The 18,326-nt window shown below is 47.1% G+C and overlaps 1 protein-coding gene across 1 annotated transcript in view; it reads left to right on the top strand.

Moving 5' to 3' along the window:
• LOC144829103 (pleckstrin homology domain-containing family A member 3-like) overlaps positions 1-18,326 on the top strand; it is a 124,230-nt gene that overhangs the window by 51,305 nt on the left and 54,599 nt on the right. Inside the window, exon 4 of the mRNA XM_078687910.1 lies at positions 9,987-10,123. Within this exon, the coding sequence (XP_078544036.1) occupies positions 9,987-10,123 (137 nt within the window). The remainder of the gene's footprint in view (positions 1-9,986; positions 10,124-18,326) is intronic.

Raw genomic sequence — 18,326 nt, 5'->3', positions numbered from 1 at the left:
GGCGAGGTGGGTAGACAGTATTAGAAATACCGACGGGGAGTTAGTTTGTGCGGATGCGGAGATAACTAATTTTTTGCCACGCATTATGAAAGCTTCTATGCACCGCGGGCCTTGGGGACGTGTGAAGAGGCTCTGAACTACATGTCTCAGATAGACTTGCCGATGTTGTCCCCGGAGGACCTTTTGGGCTTGGAGGCAGACATTTCGATAGATGATATATCCGAAGCCATTGCAAAATGGAAACCGGGTAAGACTCCAGGGCCTAACGGTTTCCCCTCGGAATTTTTTAAGCGCACGACGGACCTCCTGTCGCGCCACCTCAAGGGTCTCTTTGCCGACGCGTACCAGGAAGGAGAGCTCCCCCTGGACCTCTCCTTGGCAACGATAGTTTCGATCTACAAAGAAGGCAAGCCGCGGGAAGACTGTGCGTCCTACCGCCCAATCTCCCTCCTCAACACGGAAGTGAAGATCCTCGACTATCCTGGCAGACCGCCTGAGAAAGGTCATACCAGACCTTATACACTTAGACCAATCCGGTTTTCTACCAGACAGGGCGACCAAACTGAATCTCAGGCGGACACACAACTAGTTACAGGAGGTGAGAGGGAGAGAGGAACCCCACTGGTTCCTCTCCCTTGACGCTGAAAAAGCGTTTGACGCGGTACATTGGCCGTTTCTCATGGCGGTACTCAAAAAGTTTGGCTTCGGCCAGAATTTCCAAAAGTGGGTCCAGCTCCTTTACACCACTCCTAGAGCTAGAGTGCGGGTGATCGGCAGGCTGTCCCGGGAATTTCAGATCCGGAGGGGTACCCGTCAGGGGTGCCCCCTGTCCCCCTCCTCTTTACGCTTACCATCGAGGTATTGGCAGCCAGGATCCGACAGAACGAGGACATTTCCGGCTTTATGAGGCCGGGAGCCGAACAGGCACAAGTAAAGATCTTGCTGTATGCGGAGGATGTCCTCCTCTACATAACGAGACCGGAGACCACCATCCCGGAGCTATTCCGGTAACTAGCACGGTATGGCGGACGGCCTGGGCACACTATAAACTGGCACAAATCCATCCTTTACGACCCGGGGGGTCGGGACAGATGGGGACGGCTACCGGAGCAACTGGTGACTACCACCGAAGGTTTCCAGTATCTCGGGATCTACATTACTTTAGATGTGGCTTCATCATTCCAGAGGAATCTGGAGCATATTATAGTAAATGCGGTAGCGGACATGGACCGATGGAGACAGCTCCCACTTACACTCCTTGGCAGGGCAGCCATGTACAAGATGATTGTCCTGCCCAAATTTATGTACGCTCTGCAAAATGAATACTATCCGATTCCTAATGCGGTAATCGCTCGAATCCACTCTGACCTGCGAACTTTTTTGTGGTTGGGTAAGCATCCCCGGGTGGCTCTGACTACGCTTCAGAGACACCAATTCAGTGGAGGCATTTCACTGCCTAACTTGGAGGCCTACTATTGGGCGGAACATTTGACGCCGATCAATGCCTGGATTCATGCACTGGCGGACCACCCGACCTATGCCTTAGAGCGACTAAAATTGTCACCTAAGAACCTACTGTCCTATCTGTACAGCGGTTCGGGACGGGCTTCGCTCCTCCCGGCGACTGTCCTTACACTCAATGCCTGGACCAAGGCCACGAGACGTATGGGGTGGGAAAAGAAGCCCACAAGACAGACACCGTTGTGGCACTGTCACTGGTTGGCGGAGCTTCATAAACTGCGTGGATTCCAGCGATGGGATGATATAGGCGTCTCCACGATAGGGGATGTGATAGCCAAGGGGGATCTAAAGTCCTTTGGTCCTCTACAGCGGGATTTCGGCCTCCACGAGTTACAGTTGTTTAAATACTTGCAGTTCCTCAGTGCGTGGCGGGTTCAGAAGGTCCCGCTGAGAGATATCCCGGAATACGCACCGCTAGAGGGGCGGCTCCTCCAGGAGCAGATGGTGGGACAGGCAGTGTCCCTCACCTACAAAACTTTAACCAAAAATATGCTGGGTGACCTAGCAAAACTCAGGGGCCTATGGGAGGCAGAGGTAGGAGAGATGGAGGACCTAGACTGGGAGTTAGTCCTGATGCATCCCAGGGAGGTGGCGATTAAATCGAGATTACGCCTGATTCAATTCAATGTGCTCCATAGAACATACTATGATAGAAAGCGTCTCCTCCGTATGGGGAAAGTGGAGGACTCCCGTTGCCTTCGGTGCCTACAGCAAGAGGGGGACTTCTATCACACTCTCTGGGCCTGTGACAAGATACAAACCTATTGGACACACGTATTTGTAGAACTGGGAGAGGTCTTGGGGGTTTCACTCCAACAAGGCCCGAAGTTGGCGCTGTTGGGAATGACTAACGATGTTGACCTTCCGCGACCACTCCTCACTTTCTTAGTTCTGGCACTGGTGGTAGCGAAAAGGGACATTGCCAAATACTGGGGAACACCGGTGCCGCCGGACATAGAGGAATGGAGGAGAGGGCTAGACCTCTACAAGGCAGCTGAAAGAGTGACGTACAGGGCAAGGGGATGTCCTAAGAAATTCCGCAGAGTCTGGGCAAAATGGCGACACTACCATGGGCTAGACGGGGGGGCTGTGAGGGAGGGAAGTATGGGCCGGGTCTACCTAATTGTTCGGGGGCGGGGGGCAGGAAGGGGACTGGGTTGATCCAAGTTCTTCACAAGGGGTGCCAGAGGCACTGAATATGCGAGGCTCCAAGTGGTGATGGATCGTTGGACTTTGAGGTGGGTGGGGATGGGTAAAGAAGTGTAGCTGCTGCCGTTTATGACTTTATTGTTGAGTGTTGAAACATGCTAATGTATATATTCTTGGGAAACAAAAGTTAAAGAAAAAAGTGATGATCACTTCCACATTGATTGTAAGGTTCGGTTTGCTGGCGATGCTCCCATGCAGCAGTAGTCAGAGGACAGATCTGGATGTCGCCGCCCGGCCCCCGGGATGTGGGCTGAACGGCTGTGTGAGATGCTGCATGGTTATGGACATTTGGCTATTTGTTCCCTCGTAAGAGGCACTGTACAGAGTAACTTACTTCCATCACAATAAAAATAATAAAAAATAAAAAAAAGAATTTACTTCCTTCAAGACCCCCAAGTCATCCACATTAGCTCCATATACCGTACAAAGCGTTACCTTTCGCCCTTCGAGATTACACTCTGCTATAGCCCACCGCCCGTTCTTATCAATTAGTTTCCTACCTATATTAACATAATTATGTTTAGCAAGGATGGCTACTCCCCTTGTCATACTAGATTGGCCAGTTGCAGCAATTAATGAATATCCCAATTCCTTTAACACCTCCCTTTTAGACCATGGGATATGAGTTTCCTGAATACACAGTACGTCTGGGCGAATATGTCTCAGTTCAGCTGCTACTTTTTGTCGCTTTATTGGATTATTCAGCCCAGACACATTCATTGAGCAAATTCTTATTCCTTTAATTGACATTTTAAATCAAAAAACCAATTCTCAAAGGCGCTTATCCTTTCAGATCCACTAATTAATTATTATCCCCCAACAATCGAACTGGCTTTTGCAGGAATTATTTAATTCTAGTGTTAATCGCTGTGAAACATTTTTCCCCCTTTTTTTAAACCCCCTACGTGCTGTCCACCACCCCCTATCCCCAGTGCCCCTACCCTCCCTGAACTAACCCCCCCCCTACCTGCCCCCCCCCCCCCCACCCATTAACGAGGCTTTAGGACTTATGGTCCTCTTGATGCGAGCTTGCCCACAACCCCCTGCCTTTGCCCGCGGAGCATAATAACAAACAAACCGTCCCTCAAAAAAGTACCATCAGAGAAAAGAGCAGAAGAGAAGAAGGAAATCCATCCTTAAGTAACTTCAACTACTAATTTCGTTACCCTGTATGTTCAAGCCACTTAATTAAATACAGCCTATATTACATTGAGCCCAGAAATTCTTTAGCAGAGACAGCTGTCGTAAAGAAGCGGGTGCGCTCCTTGTAGATTACTTTCATTTTTGCAGGGAACATTAAAAATGCCTGTGCACCCTTGGCTTGGAATTCCGGGATTAACTGTTGATACTGCCATCGTAATTCAACTGACTGTTTACATAAATCAGGGCGAACAAAAAATTCACAATCAAGTCCATTTCTTTTCTTAACCGGTTGCGCTTTCAAAAATATCTCCTCGCGAGCAAGGAAACTATTAAACGCCACTAAGATGGCTCTCGGCTTCTAATCTCGCTGGTTGTTTCTGATAGAGAATGGGAATCGGTGTGCCCGCTCAACCTCCCTGTCCCAGTCCCATTTTGTAACTTCTGGCAGCGCTTTATTTAATAGCTCAATTATAAACCCTCGAGGATCCAACCCCTCCTTTCCTTCAGGAATTTGCAAAAACCTCAAGTTATTTCTGCGGGATCGATTTTCTATGTCCGCTAATTTCCAGTTGATATCTTCCTCAGTAGCCATGCGTGTCTCAATAACGGTCTTTTGTTGCGCTAATTCGTCCTCCAGGGTCGATATACGTGCCTCTGCTTCATTTGCTCTTGAAAGAAATTCCGCATGTGACTTAACCAACCTCCTGACCGAGTTCTGCAATTTTCAATAAGAGTTCTGCACTCTCAAGCTCTCTTCTCGGGTTTCTTCCCTATGCTGCATGATAGATTGATAAATCAGGCCCAATGAAATTTCTTCCCGCTCTGTCCCTGGGACAACAACAGTTTGATTTTCCTCCACTGCAGCATTTCCCAAATCCACTTCCCCATTCCCATCCCCACTCAAATGGAGTTTCCTCACTGTTCGAGAGTCCGTCTCTACCAGATCCTCAAGGTCAAAACTACTATGTATACTTCAGTTCTCCATACTCATATGGGTCGCATACTGTTGAGCAAGATCCTCCGAGGAGGACATTGACTGCTCTGAGAGGGAGTAAAAATCAGCAGAATCGGACTCAGTAGCATGTGATATCATCACCTGGCTGCGTGGGATACCCCCACTAAGGTTAAGATGGTTCTTCGCATTTACCAGGGGGGCCGGGGCAGTTCCTCCCATAACCATTTGCCCAGTATTAGTGGCTACAGTTACCCTAGCAGCTCCATCCGTTATTTCCTCAATCATTTCAATCGCCTGTGCTTCATCCTGGATATTAGCCGCCAAACTCCCTTGTGTCTCCTCACCGTTCTGGCCAGAATTCTGATCAAGCACTGCTGCTCCCCCCTCAGCCGAGGCATCAGGACTATCCATTGCTACTGCCACCTGGATTTTACTCCTCTGCTGCTGTCTATCCAACTCCTTATTTTTTGCCGAAAGAAATAACTCTGGGATTTTCTTCCCTATGCTCGCTGCTGCCGCCGCCACTTTAGCCCGAGTTGCAGCTGCCCCAGACCCTGCCTCCATTGCCTTACTTTGAGTGTCAATTTGCGTGGCTTCTTTCGCCTGGTTCGCCACCTCTGTGCCATCCTGCAGCTTTGCATTTCCCTGTGCTCGACCTCTCCCCCGAAGATTTTTCGGGGGCATCGCTCTCCGCTGTTCTCCCCGCTGTTCTCCTCACCGTAAGCAGTCCTCTGCCGAGCTTCTGGTTGCCGCTGAGCTTCTAGCTGCCGCCCAAGTGAGCCAGGTGAGCCGCTTCAACAGGAACGGCCACCGGCTCTTCTGTGTATACCGCGCTCCCGAAATCACCAGCCGCAGCAGCAGCATTCACGTCCGTAATCTCTGCACACCAGCGCAGCCCTCGCAAAATTCAGCAAATCTAATGCAGGGGAGTATGAGCCACCTTTCCCCTCTCTGCTCCGCTTACTCCGACAGAGAATCCCCGCGAGGTCCAGCAGGAGCAGCTTGCTCATGCGTCCATCACGGACACCATCCTGCCCCCACAATGCATGTTACTTTCATAGTTAAAACAGTAGATTAGTAAAAAAAGCATCTAAAAGCACATCTAAAATGAGGTTGTATTTAAAAGAAAAAAACATCTAGTGACATATACATCTGTTGATCAATCAATGCCCTAATATAAATTAATTAATCTCAACTGTTTGGGCTTAGTGCAAGAACACTAATGGCAATAATGTGCTGTGATATTAATTGCTCAGCGAAAATAGCAATGTTCTTGACCATTGGACTTAGCACAGGATTACTGGTGGTGATATTGAAGCTCATAGTCAGTCGGCGTGTAGATAGTTATTATGCTTTTATTTTTTGTTAATTGAGTTTGACATAAAAACTTTCCGGCAGCGGCAAAGAACTTCCCGACATGTGCAAGCTCCATTGGTACTGTCGTAGTATATATGTACGTTAAAGCCTCCTTGTATGTTCTTACTTTATTTAGGTTGAACATTGTCCTTAAGTATTTACACCTCGGACTTACCAAGGCTGAACAACAACAGATGACATGCTCTGCTGATTCTATGTGGTATTGACACAGGCGACATCTTCTGTTTCCAGTTGGTATGGATTTCCAATGTGCCCTGTAGTCCTTTATTGGTAGAGTTAGCAGCCTGGTCTTCAGGACGTTTTGAACAGCTTGTCTGCCCAGACCGGCTTTCAGATATGGTTGGTATAGAGTGACTTCATGTGATTTGGCAAGGCCCTCTGCGCCACGAATAGCTCTGATTGTTTCTATGTCCCGGTTCCTTGAGATGATCTTTCCCTCTTCTTTTAGCAGGTTTTTTTGGCTAGCCGTTGGCAGTTGTAATACCGTTGTATGATCAGCAGTCAGGCATAGTGTGTGGTTGGCTTGAACAAGATACCTAGCCCATTGACTGGTTTTGTCCATGAGGAGTGTTTGAAGTGCTTCCCTTAAGGTGCCCGTCCTAGCCTTGTTCACATGGTGATACAGCTTCACTATTTCTTTTTTGCATTCTGTGTCCATTGATGATAGGTTAAACTCAAGTCGGATCAGTGTCCGCTTTGTCGAGTGTGGTAGCCTAAAGACTTTTCTGAAAGCCATGATGCACAAGTGCTCCAATTTATCGGACAATAAGCCCGGGAAGGCCAGCTGGCCATAGCGAATTGTTGAAAGTAGTTTGGCTTGTATTACTCCTCGGATATCCTCTGTTGAATGGCTCACAAGCTTCTGGTGTATTTTGCATAGGGCGTGTGTGACCTTAGCCTCTTTTGTCTCAAGTATTTTGGCCTGGAGAATTGTTCTACCAGTATCTGAGAATTGTACTCCCAGGTAGGTATACCTATTTGCGGTTGCAATTCTTAGTGGTCCGATATTCCAGCCCAGCAAGGATTTTTTTGGTTTATGTCCAAAAACCAATACTTTGGTTTTATTTGCATTGGTTCGGAGTTTGTTTTCTGTGTTGTAAAAATAGTCTCGAGCCCTTTACATGCCTATTCTAGATTGGTCTAGGACGACCAGGTCGTCCGCGTATTGCATGATAGGTATTCTAAGGTGACCTAATTTGGGTGGGAAGATATTGGTTTTTGAGAGTGCAACACCCAGGTCTGCAGTGTATAGGTTAAACAGTGTTGGTGCAATCACACAGCCCTGTTTTAACCCCTTGTTTGTGTAGATTTTGGCATTTGCATGTGTCTGTGGGAGCTTAGTGCGGGCCCATGTACCGGTATGGAGGGCCATAATGACCGCCAGAAGTTTCCTCGGTATACCCCACTTCGCAAGTTGTACCCACAATATGTTGCGGTCGATGCCATAAAAAGCAGCACTATAGTCGACAAAGCAGGCATATAGGGGTGGGGTTACACCCTCTATGGCCTTAGTTGCCAGGTATGATAATGCAATGGCGTTGTCCATTGTTGATGAGTTCGGATGAAAACCTGTCTGATATTGTGGTATTATTTGATTGCTTGTTATCCATGCCTCTAAACTAAATAACTCTTCTGTCATAGGCTTCCAGCTGCAAGACCTGGCCCCTGGGCCAGAATGATCTCTGGTACAATAAAGGTGTTAGTGGTGACAGTCGTGAGGTTTGGGGGCTCCATGTATTAACCATAGAAGATGGAGCCATCCCATATCCCATTTGCCTCTGTAAAAAATATCTGGGCTTAACGTGCAAGCATGCCTTGGTACTCTGGATGTGATTGGCAGGTACATTGTTTTAAACTGCTTTGGAGCTTGAAAATCTATTCTAGATTTTGGTAATTCTGAACCCCAACCCACTTCTTTGAGCTCTGCCCAGTTGCTTGTGATGCTGCAGCCTTTCTATAAAGTGCTGCACATTGCCCTCAGGCTCATATATACATTTACTTTGCTTGCATACACATAAAATGGCATCAAAGCCACATTGTATGTAAAAGTGCTTCAAAACATAATCATCCACCTGAAGCCATGGAATGGAAAGCTGTAGAACCCAGTGTTATCAAACAAATGAGAATGTCTTTCAGTACACTCGTCCATGCACATTGTTCTCAGCAGCGTTTCATCACAGGACTGTTCTGGCCACTATCCCACATATTGAATCACTAAATAGTACTTATTCTGACTTAGCTGCCCACTATCTTCTGTGATTTATCTTCAAAGTATATGAAACACATCAAAATGCAATGTTAATCTATTAGTTTGACCTGAGGCAATGAGAATCACAGAGCTCTATAATGTACAAATTCCAAACATGTTTTGATGAAAATAATTCACATAACCTACTGTTCTTCTTTCTGTCAATACTCAAAGATAGTTAGAACCTACCATTTTTCACAGAAATGTCACATCAGATTTTCTGTTGCATGCCATGTGCTTTCTTAGACCAATTATGAAGGCCATTTTTCCATCCTTGTTTTCTGGGATAATCCTCTTTTTGGTCTGTACTATTGACCGTCCTCTTGGCCTCAGAAAACCTGTTTTTCCATGTAGGCCTTAGCTTCTGACTAATTTGCATTCCACTTACATTAAAGAAATACTTAATTTTTCAACAATTAAATAGATCATAAATACATTGCCATGCCTTACACTAAGGGCCCTATTTAGAGTTTGGTTGATGGGATACTGTGTGAAAACTTGGTTTATAACCCATCTGTTGGGTTTCAAGTGACATACGCAATAATGCACATGGAATTTGGAGGACACAACGTCTGCTGTGTTTGTGATGAAGTATCCTGTCTGCCAAATTCTAAATATGACCTGCAGTCTTTTAATCACATTATTTTCCGAAGATGCTGTCTAATTATTCAAATATTTGCCACCAGGCCATTGTACAAGGCATTAGAGTGATCCAACGTCCTAAATTCTGTGATCCCCTTAGATTTTCAGCGCCTGGGTCTAAATTCTAACAAGCATGTCCCTGTATATAGCAGTGTACATGCAGGAGAACAAATCATTACTTGGTTGTAATAGCTCTTTTGTAGTGTTAGCTTTTTCTATAATCACAGGAATCTTTTCTATCCTCCTCCTCGGTACGGATACTGGGTTGTTTGTCATATTTCCAAAAATGGTGGTTTTCACTGGGTAGAATATTAGGAAAGGTTTGATGTTATGAAGTCTAACCAAAATGGAGGAACCTACTAATGTGGTTCGGTTAAATTATTGCGATGATCATTTACAGCAAAGGAAAGTATATTAAACCTTATATCTTGAGCTGATACCATTGGAGCATTGTTGTTACAGGCAAGGAGCTTGTTTTTCTCTACCCCATTGTCACCTGAATTCCTTCCATCCCTTTACTCTTTCATCTCTACGGAGCCTTTCCTCACATAAGGTCCCTTCCAACTTTTAACCACAGTTTCTTTTCCCAGATCTTCTCAATGTATAGGTTTCATCTTTTCATTTACCCTTTGTATTCCCAAAGTTTCTTTCCTTCCTCTGTTTCTTGGTTCTCCATAGGTCTGGGTGATGATGCTTTCATTACCTTTTTCCAGGGATAATGCTTGTCTAAGGCCTTATTCACTCAATTCACAATCCCCACCCCATTCATAATTCTCAAAACCATTCACATAATCTCCTAAAAAAACAACATTAATGAGTATTCTTTTCATACGTAATTGCTTCACTGTGCACATTTAACTCTTAACGTGTTTAATTCTTTCTGTCTTGTAGAAGTCCACCTCGGCAGCGAATCTCTCTCTCGGAAGATTTCTGAACTGCGGTTGTTCTGTGATTTGTTGACGCAGCAGGTGCTTGAAGTGCAACAAGCCTCACGTGTGCAAGAGGATGGAACAAAATGTGACTCTGAGGTACAAGGATCCCTTACGAGGAGAGGGTCTTTGGAGGTGGGAGGGTCTTTAACTGGAGAAGAGAGTGCATGAATACACTTCCAGGACATGGGAAACAGTGCATGCTACCATTCTGTAACTAGTGTATATGTTACAATTGCTTAACTGATATGTCAATCTAAATGCGTATCTTCCTTAGTGAATGTGTTGCTAAGTCTGTGTGGTCTTGGGCATCTGTGCAACTATGAGACACCAACCAGATGAAAACAAAATCATCTCTTGTTGCACTTGACTCTCTCTGGGTGGCAAGTTCAAGCAGTCAACTCTAGGCTGGGCGGTGTAGTTAGAAACTGAGAAATAATATGAACCTTTAAATAACATTTAATAACTGCAATATTCTTTACTTTAGATAAGATACACTCTTTGATATGGGTAACTAAAATATTCTAGACATTAAATATAGACACACAGTGAAACCTAGAGATGTTCAGCACATTCTGGGCCAGTTAACCAACTCCAAACATGTTAGTTTTAACATTGAGCCCTAGGGACAGTGTTATTAGCACTATCATGGTTGGAGAGTTTCCTCTCCGGGAGATCACAATCTGTCAGCCTGGGCCCCTTTTGTTCCATCTCTAGGGGGCTCACGAAGGGGGTGCCACAGGGCTCATGCCTTAGCCCTACATTGTTTAATGTATATGTGGCCCCCCTTGCTGAGATTGTGCGGAAGTATGGGTTCACACCGATCTCCTACGCTGATGACACCCAGCTCCTCTACCCTTTCAGCTCCCTTGACTCTAAAGTCAAAGAGAACTTTGCTGAGGGTATGAGGGCGGTGTCACATTGGATGGTGACGAACTGCCTCCAATGCAATGTCACAAAAACTGATGTCATGCTTTTTGGCAAAGCAAGTATTCTTTGGTCCCCTGACTGGTGGCCAATAGATCTTGGCCCAGTACCTACATCTAAACATCATGTGAAGAATCTTGGGGTGAAACTGGACCAAAAGCTGACCCTGAAGGAGCACACCAACCACATTGCAGGATTGTGCTTTCATACTATTGGCCTACTTAGACGTGTCTTTCCGTATCTCCCTGCCTCTTACAGAAAGACACTTGTGCAGGCATTAGTGACCAGTCGTCTGGACTACTGCAACGGCCTGCTGACGTTAGCAAACGCTGACGCAGTAGGTCGTTTGCAGGTGGTCCAGAACACGGCAGCAAGACTGGTTATGGGTGCACCAGCTAGGACCCCCTCTAAACCCTTGCTGAGGGAACTGCACTGGCTCCCAATAAGACAGCGCATCGATTTTAAGATCTGCTGCACGGTCCATAGATGCATCTATGGTATAGGTCCTAAATACTTGTCTCAATCCCTGGTGCCATATCAGCCCAGTAGGTCCCTTCGTTCAAGTAGTCAAGCCTTGCTAAAACCCCCGGCCACAAAGAAGTCCAGACAAGGAGACCGGGCCTTCTCCTCAGTCGGACCTGCCCTATGGAACAGACTGCCCCTTGATGCCAGAACAACTACTAACTACCTATCCTTTAGGAAAATACTAAAAACCATCCTTTATCAAGAAGCAATTTTGCCCACTTAACTTTCCCTGACTCACTGACTGAGCTTCCTACTGCTGGCACAGCGCGGAGATACCCTTACGGGATTGATTCCTGCGCTATAGAAGAATTTAAAATAAAATAAATATTCTAAATGGGTACTATTTGAGCTCAGGTCTCCTTTGGATTGCTAAAGTCTCAGATACATAAAAATAATTTTAGGGTCCATATGCAAGACCCAATCTCATGATCGTGCACGTTTTTAGGTCGAGCCTGTGCAGCGCATTCGCTGCACTGCGAGGCATCCTGTATTAGAGTTTGGACTTGAAGCTCCGTCTGCTCTCTGCCAATATTTTTTCATTGGATTGTGTGTTTGTTCTTTGTAAATGCTGGCTTCTGATTCGGTAATCTGCTTGATAGTCCCACCTTAGTACCGCCTTGCCTTAATTTGTAACCTCCCATGAGGACTGGCCCTTTCACTTCTGTTGTTACATGGTCTGTGTTATTTAGTCAGCACTATTTTCTTAGTGAGTTTTGTCCTACTGCAAGCACGACTTGCTTTAAACAACATTCAGGGCGCCATGCGCACTTTCCAAGCAGCCAGGACAATGGCGGACGCGTCTTTGCAATGCAATAGGCCTAGCATTTAGGAGAGTTTGAGCTATTGGCATGGCATTGTAAATGACAATAGCTTAAACTCTCGCAAATGTGAGCACTATTGCTAATCTTTTTTTTTTGGGGGGGGGGTTGTTTCCAAGCGCCCCATGCAGCGCTTGCACTTAAGAGGCCATGCCCCTTTCTTTAGACAAGACCCGTCTAAAGAAAGGGGCGCGGTTGCCATCAAAATGAAAGCACTGTTTGGGGCACTTTAAAAAAAAACCAAAAAAAACCACATTTGTTTTACACGCCCCATACTGCACTTTCACTTTAATGGCGGCCACACCCCTTTCTTTAGACACAGCTCATCTAAAGAAAGGGCGTGCAAGATCGGCATGGAGCGCTTGCAAACAAAAAATCTTTGATATATTTAATAGGTCTCACAATTGCAAGAATTTAAGTTATTGCCATTACAATGCTAATAGCTCAAAGTCTCGTAAATCTGACATGGAAAATGCTTGTTATATTCTGTGAGTGGGTTTTAGTGTCTCAGAAAGACAATTAACAGAGATGTACCTTATGCACCTGCTTTGATCATAAAAGAAGATGCTTATCAAGCAAAAGACCTGAAGTGTCAGCTTTTCAAAAGGTAAAAAAGTCTTGCTCAAACCATCTAATGTTGGACTCAGACATTTACAAGTTGTTTGTCTTCGAAGAAAGTCTTTGAGTCTTGAAATGTACTGTGGCTCCTTCCTTAGTAGGTAATATGGATGGGCACCAACTTTTAGATTGATTTTCCCGCCATCAGGTTCGACGGTGTACTGACCGTACTCAAAGACTCTGCGTGTTTTGCGTGTTTTACTTGTTCTTTCAGTCCTGCACGCTTCATTTTCAACACCCAGAAATGTGGAAAATCTTCTGCGTTCACTTTTTTCACGCTACGGCACTATATGGAGACCGATGCCACTGATCAACTTCCCAAATACCAGGTCCCTTGCGCCCTGCCCAGGTCCGCTTTCCTCTACGCATTGCTACTTCCACACCGGGGACTGCAGATCCCCAAAGGCTACTTGTACTAATGACCTTTCAGTTCAGTGCCCCATGAAGTACCCGTGGTATTATCACAACAAGGTTTGTAACCTCTGCCTCTTCCTCGACCACGCCTTGTATGAAGCTTGCCTTGTCTTCCAGTCAAAACTATATGGTACAGTAGGGGAAAAACTGAGCGCCAGCAGCCTGCTGTTGACACACCAACATCTTTGGTGAGCAACACCCTTTTGGTGCCAAGGAAGGTGAAGATGCTGGCCCTTCAGGCATTCTGCTGCATCAGCTGACGCCAACTTCAGAGGACATCTCTTCTAGCAGCTCTGAACCAGAGGAAGATGAAGAGACTCCACTGAACTCCATGATCAGCAGCTCATGGAATGAAGACCTCCACAAGAGTTGCAAAGGCAGTCGAATCTGATACCCACACCATATCTCCCAAGAAGCCTCATACCTAGGCAGAGCATCACTAACGAGTGAGTTCGGCATGGGTCAGCAGAGAACAAAGGACGTTAATGTGAAGAAGAGTCCGTCCACTGGTGTCAACCCATCTCGACTGTCAAGATGCAAGGCCACCGACAAGCCTGGATTTGCGAAGGCCCCTTTAACACTGGTACGAATGCCCTTGGCTACTTAGAGGCCATTGCTGATGTCGAGAACAACCTTGACAGCCTGCTCCAAAGATCTACTGCAGCCATACCTCCAAAAGCTGCAGGGGAACTTGATGCAAGGCTAAATCACCTCTTTATCCACCCTCCCACCCCCCTTTACTGGGAAGATTTGTGGAAAACCACCCCTGCAGAAACCCACAGAGACTCTCTCTCGGAGGAGGATTCTAGCATATAAGAAGGAACTTGCATTGGAGGGCCCTCCGGATCACAGGCCCAAGAAGAAGAGAGACAGAGGTACCACCACCTCCTCTTCGTCCTCCACCACTTCCTCTTCGTCCTCCACCACTTCCTCCATGATCATGCACACCACCTCCACTACCTCCTCCACAGTCACTATAGGGATTACACTCTCTTCTTATGACCTAGGTAGTCCTTTTAGCATAGCCTACGTTTACTACACACTCTTCGAACCAGGGTCCACGGACGACCTGTGAAGACTATGATGCCGACCCAGACCTCCAACATTATCCCATCAGGGCATCTCTCCCTGATGATGCCACAGCCTATCATGCGGTCATCCAGCGAGCAGCTACTTTCCACAAAGTAGACATGGGCGTCCTCTATGAGGATGACGATTACCTTGTTGAGATGCTCTCGAAGTCGGAGTGGACAGTATAATTTCTGCCCATGATAAAATAGTCCACCCCGGATACATTCAGGGAACCTATGAAGGCCAAGGTAGTAACACACAGGTTGAAGTATAAACCCTCCCCCTATTGTTCATATCTACATCAGGGGCCTTGTCCCACCTGACTCCAATGTCATACACACAGCCCACAAGCGGATTTCTGCTTATCCCACAGGTGATACCCACTGTCTGACAAGGATGGGTAGAATCTAGACGCAGTGGTAAGAGGGTGGCAATAAGAAAGCTGTGAAGACCAGACTCTATGCACAGTAATGTAGCTATTCTATCTGTATGCTGTTGCAAGGTCTGGACCCTAGATAGGTGACAATCTCAACTATGCTATTATGGTGTTAATCTCTTTCAACACCAGGATACCTTTATAGTATTAGTGCGCTTTGCAAATTCCATGACATAACATAACATAGGGGTGGTTACCTACTGGTGCATAGCCAACTCTTTGGGGCTCTATTGAGGAATTCATAAGAAAGGGGGAGGAGATAGTGTTCGTTCCCAATGCTACCATCTGTTGCACCCTAGATGCCACTGGCAGCCTCTTGGGGATTAATAGTTAACCCTGGGTTTTTCTCGAATGTCATTCTGACTCCCTATTGTGGCGTTTAAGCCAGAGGTTTAACATCATCTTCTCAACCTTCCCTTTCATGGGTAACATATATTTGGGCCTCAGGTTGATGAGCTACTGGAAAAGATAATGAAGGACAACAATATCGCCAAATCAGTAGATGCCCTTCAAACTCCAGCTTCCAGAGGCTCCTATCGGATGCAGCAGTCTCAAGCTGGTGTCAGGCCATCATCTACGCATCCGTACCAGAGGCAGCAGCCTTTCCATCAGCAGACTGCCAGGGGTCCTACAGGGGCAATAAGAACAAAGGCAGGGGGAGGGCAGCTCCAGCAAGGAGCCACCTCCTCTAAACACTGACTTGCACCCACCCCCAAAACTCTGTTGACCTCAATTTACTTGATAGGGGAGACCACCGGATTTCCTCTCTCGTAGGTAGGAAATCGCATCAGATCAGTGGGTATTGGTGATGGTATGCCACAACCACTGCCTAGTTCTCTCACAACCCCACCTTTCATCAGACCCTGCATACATACCTTCAGAACGTAACATCTCAGCCTTCTAGAGCAGTGTTTGCCCAACTGTGGGTTGAGACCCATTGGTAGGTGCTAGCCGATTTTTGGTGAGTCGCCAAATTCCAAGCAATAAATAAAGATGCTTTTAAATTCTGGATTTATTTTGTCACATTTGCTACACTTCAAATTCAGGGATCAAATGTCAGGCTATGCCTTCTGACAAATTGCTATTTCTTTTTTTAACATGGGTATTGGTGTTTACAAAATTATTTCACTTTGCAGGCAGGGATTGATATGTTCGAGGCATGTGGGCTGCTGAATTCATATCTATAGCATAGATCGCCACCTAGTGTTGGGTCCGGATGATTGCACATTGTTGTCCTGGAAGAGTCTTCGAAGTATCACGAGATAGGTGGCTCCTCCCCTGGACTACAGTGCGCATGGGCATCGACTCCATCCCCAGATTGTTTTTTTCCGACATTGGGTTCGGATGCATATTTGATCACTCAAGTTCGGATTCGATAGAAACTTTCTTTTCGGCCCACGGGCCTTTCCTATATCGTCGGTATTGTCTTGCGTTCGGTGCCCAGCTCTGTTCCGGCTCAGTTCCCGAGTCGGACATCCTGAGGAGTCGCGTGGCTCTCGGTGCTCGAGGCCCAGTCCTTATTCGACGGCGCATCATGGAACAGAGCCCGTTCAAAAGGTGCCCCGTGTGCAACTCGAAGTATCCCCACATCGATGTCCACCCGGTGTGCAACAAGTGCCTGTCGCCGGATCACGATGAAGCCAACTGTTTGGCTTGTTCTCGTTTTCGCTCCAAGAAGACGATTCGACTTCGGCGCGTGGCGCGCCAGGAGGCCCAGCAGACGGCACCTGACCCGGTGAACATTTTCGATACCGAGGGAGAAGAGGCAGACGAGCAGGAAGTTCGAGAGCCAATTTCAACTCCAGCGGCAGAGATCGACTCCAGCTACGACACAGACGTCGAAATGCTCGATACAGAAGATGTCGTCGACGAGGTAGGAGACGACAATGAGGCCTATGGGGCCACGGAAGATAGCTCAAGCGAGGAGCTACGCCCCGTTCGGACAATAGCGAAGGCTCAGGTCGAGGGATCGCCACATGGCCTTACCCAAGATCTTGCACCTAGATCCACGGTCTCGCCTCCGGGCCCGGCTACGGACACTTCTACGGAGCCGCCATTGGTCAAATCGAAACCGAAAGAGAAAGCTTCGGTCTCGACAAAGCCGAAAGTGATAGAGGCGCCGTCGAAACAAAGCGCCTGTCGCCTTGGTCGGCTCCACGTCTTCAGACCTGTCGGTGCATACGAAGCCAAAGAAGGTTGTCGAACCGGTGAAGTCGCTCAAGGGCGTCGAGCCGAAGACTGGGGCACCGAAGGCGCTCGTCAAGGCCGCCGACCCGAAGCCGTCGGCGCCGAAGGCCGTCGACACAGACAAGGGACTCGGAGCTACAAAAGCTGTCGATCCTGCACGTCTGCCGGACAAGGCCATAAGTACTACGACCCTCGAGTCCGCACATGGTAGTGGCTCGAGAGCACCTGTTGAGTCGGCGAAACCGTCCGCATCTTTCACGAAGCAGGTGTCGTACTCATTGCAGCGCATTAAGGACAAGGCTTCCGCGGTCGATCCGAAGGATACTTCCACGCCAAAGCCTGCCGCCAAGCCGCAAAAGTCGACGGCGCCGATTCAGTTCACGCTGCCGCCGAAAGCGTTCGCGCCCAGGAAGGTCGTCGAGGCGTCCATGAAGGTATCCACGGGGCCGAAGCCTACCCCTGCAGTTGTAGGCACAAAGCATCGACAACCCCTACTTGAGGAGCAGTCGGAACAATTTATCGACGCCGACACCGGTAAACTTTCCATTTACAAGCAAAAAATCACGCCAGCACAGCCTATGGAGTCCTACACAATTACTTTGAAGAAGAAAAAGGATTCCACAGATTCCCCAGTTCTTGTGGAACTGATTAATCCACGTGCTCAGGACACAGCTCCAATCTCACCCAATTATTCGGATGTGGAGGCTGGGGAAGGTGACTATGATGAATACAACTACCCTGCCGATACTGATCCTGAAGATCAGCATGAAACATGGGCAGATGCTGCGGACACAGGGGATCCACAAACTGCCCGGACACTCTAGTGTATACTGTCAAAATCTCCCCTACTGAGGATTCTGCAGCATTTAATGCACTTATTGAGAGGGCAGCCAAGAATCATGACGTCCAGCTCCATGCTGACCCTATTGAAGTGGACTTTCTGTTTGACACATTTTCCACCTCTGAAAAAAACGTAAAGACTCTGCCAATGCTGAAGGGTGTCTTAAAACATGCTGCAGACATTTTTAAAGAACCCACACGTGCCAGGGTTGTAAACCCCAGAATTGAACAAAAGTACAAGCCGGCACCTGGCGACCCTACCTACATCAAAGGCCAGTTGCCGTTGGACTCTCTAGTTGTCTTTAATGCCCGAAAGAGGGCAAATTCACAAACTACTGGTGATGCTCCTCCCCCTGACAAGGATTCTAAGGTGCTAGAAGCATGGAAGAGGGTGGCGGCTCAAGCGGCCAATATCTGGCGCATTTCGAACACGCAGGCACTCTTGGCCAGATATGACAGGGCACAT

This window comes from Lissotriton helveticus, chromosome 1_1, assembly GCF_964261635.1.
Source record: "Lissotriton helveticus chromosome 1_1, aLisHel1.1, whole genome shotgun sequence".
NCBI lineage: Eukaryota > Metazoa > Chordata > Amphibia > Caudata > Salamandridae > Lissotriton > Lissotriton helveticus.
The sequence above is the reverse complement of the archived record's forward strand: the minus strand, read 5'-3'. Positions and strand labels throughout refer to the sequence as shown.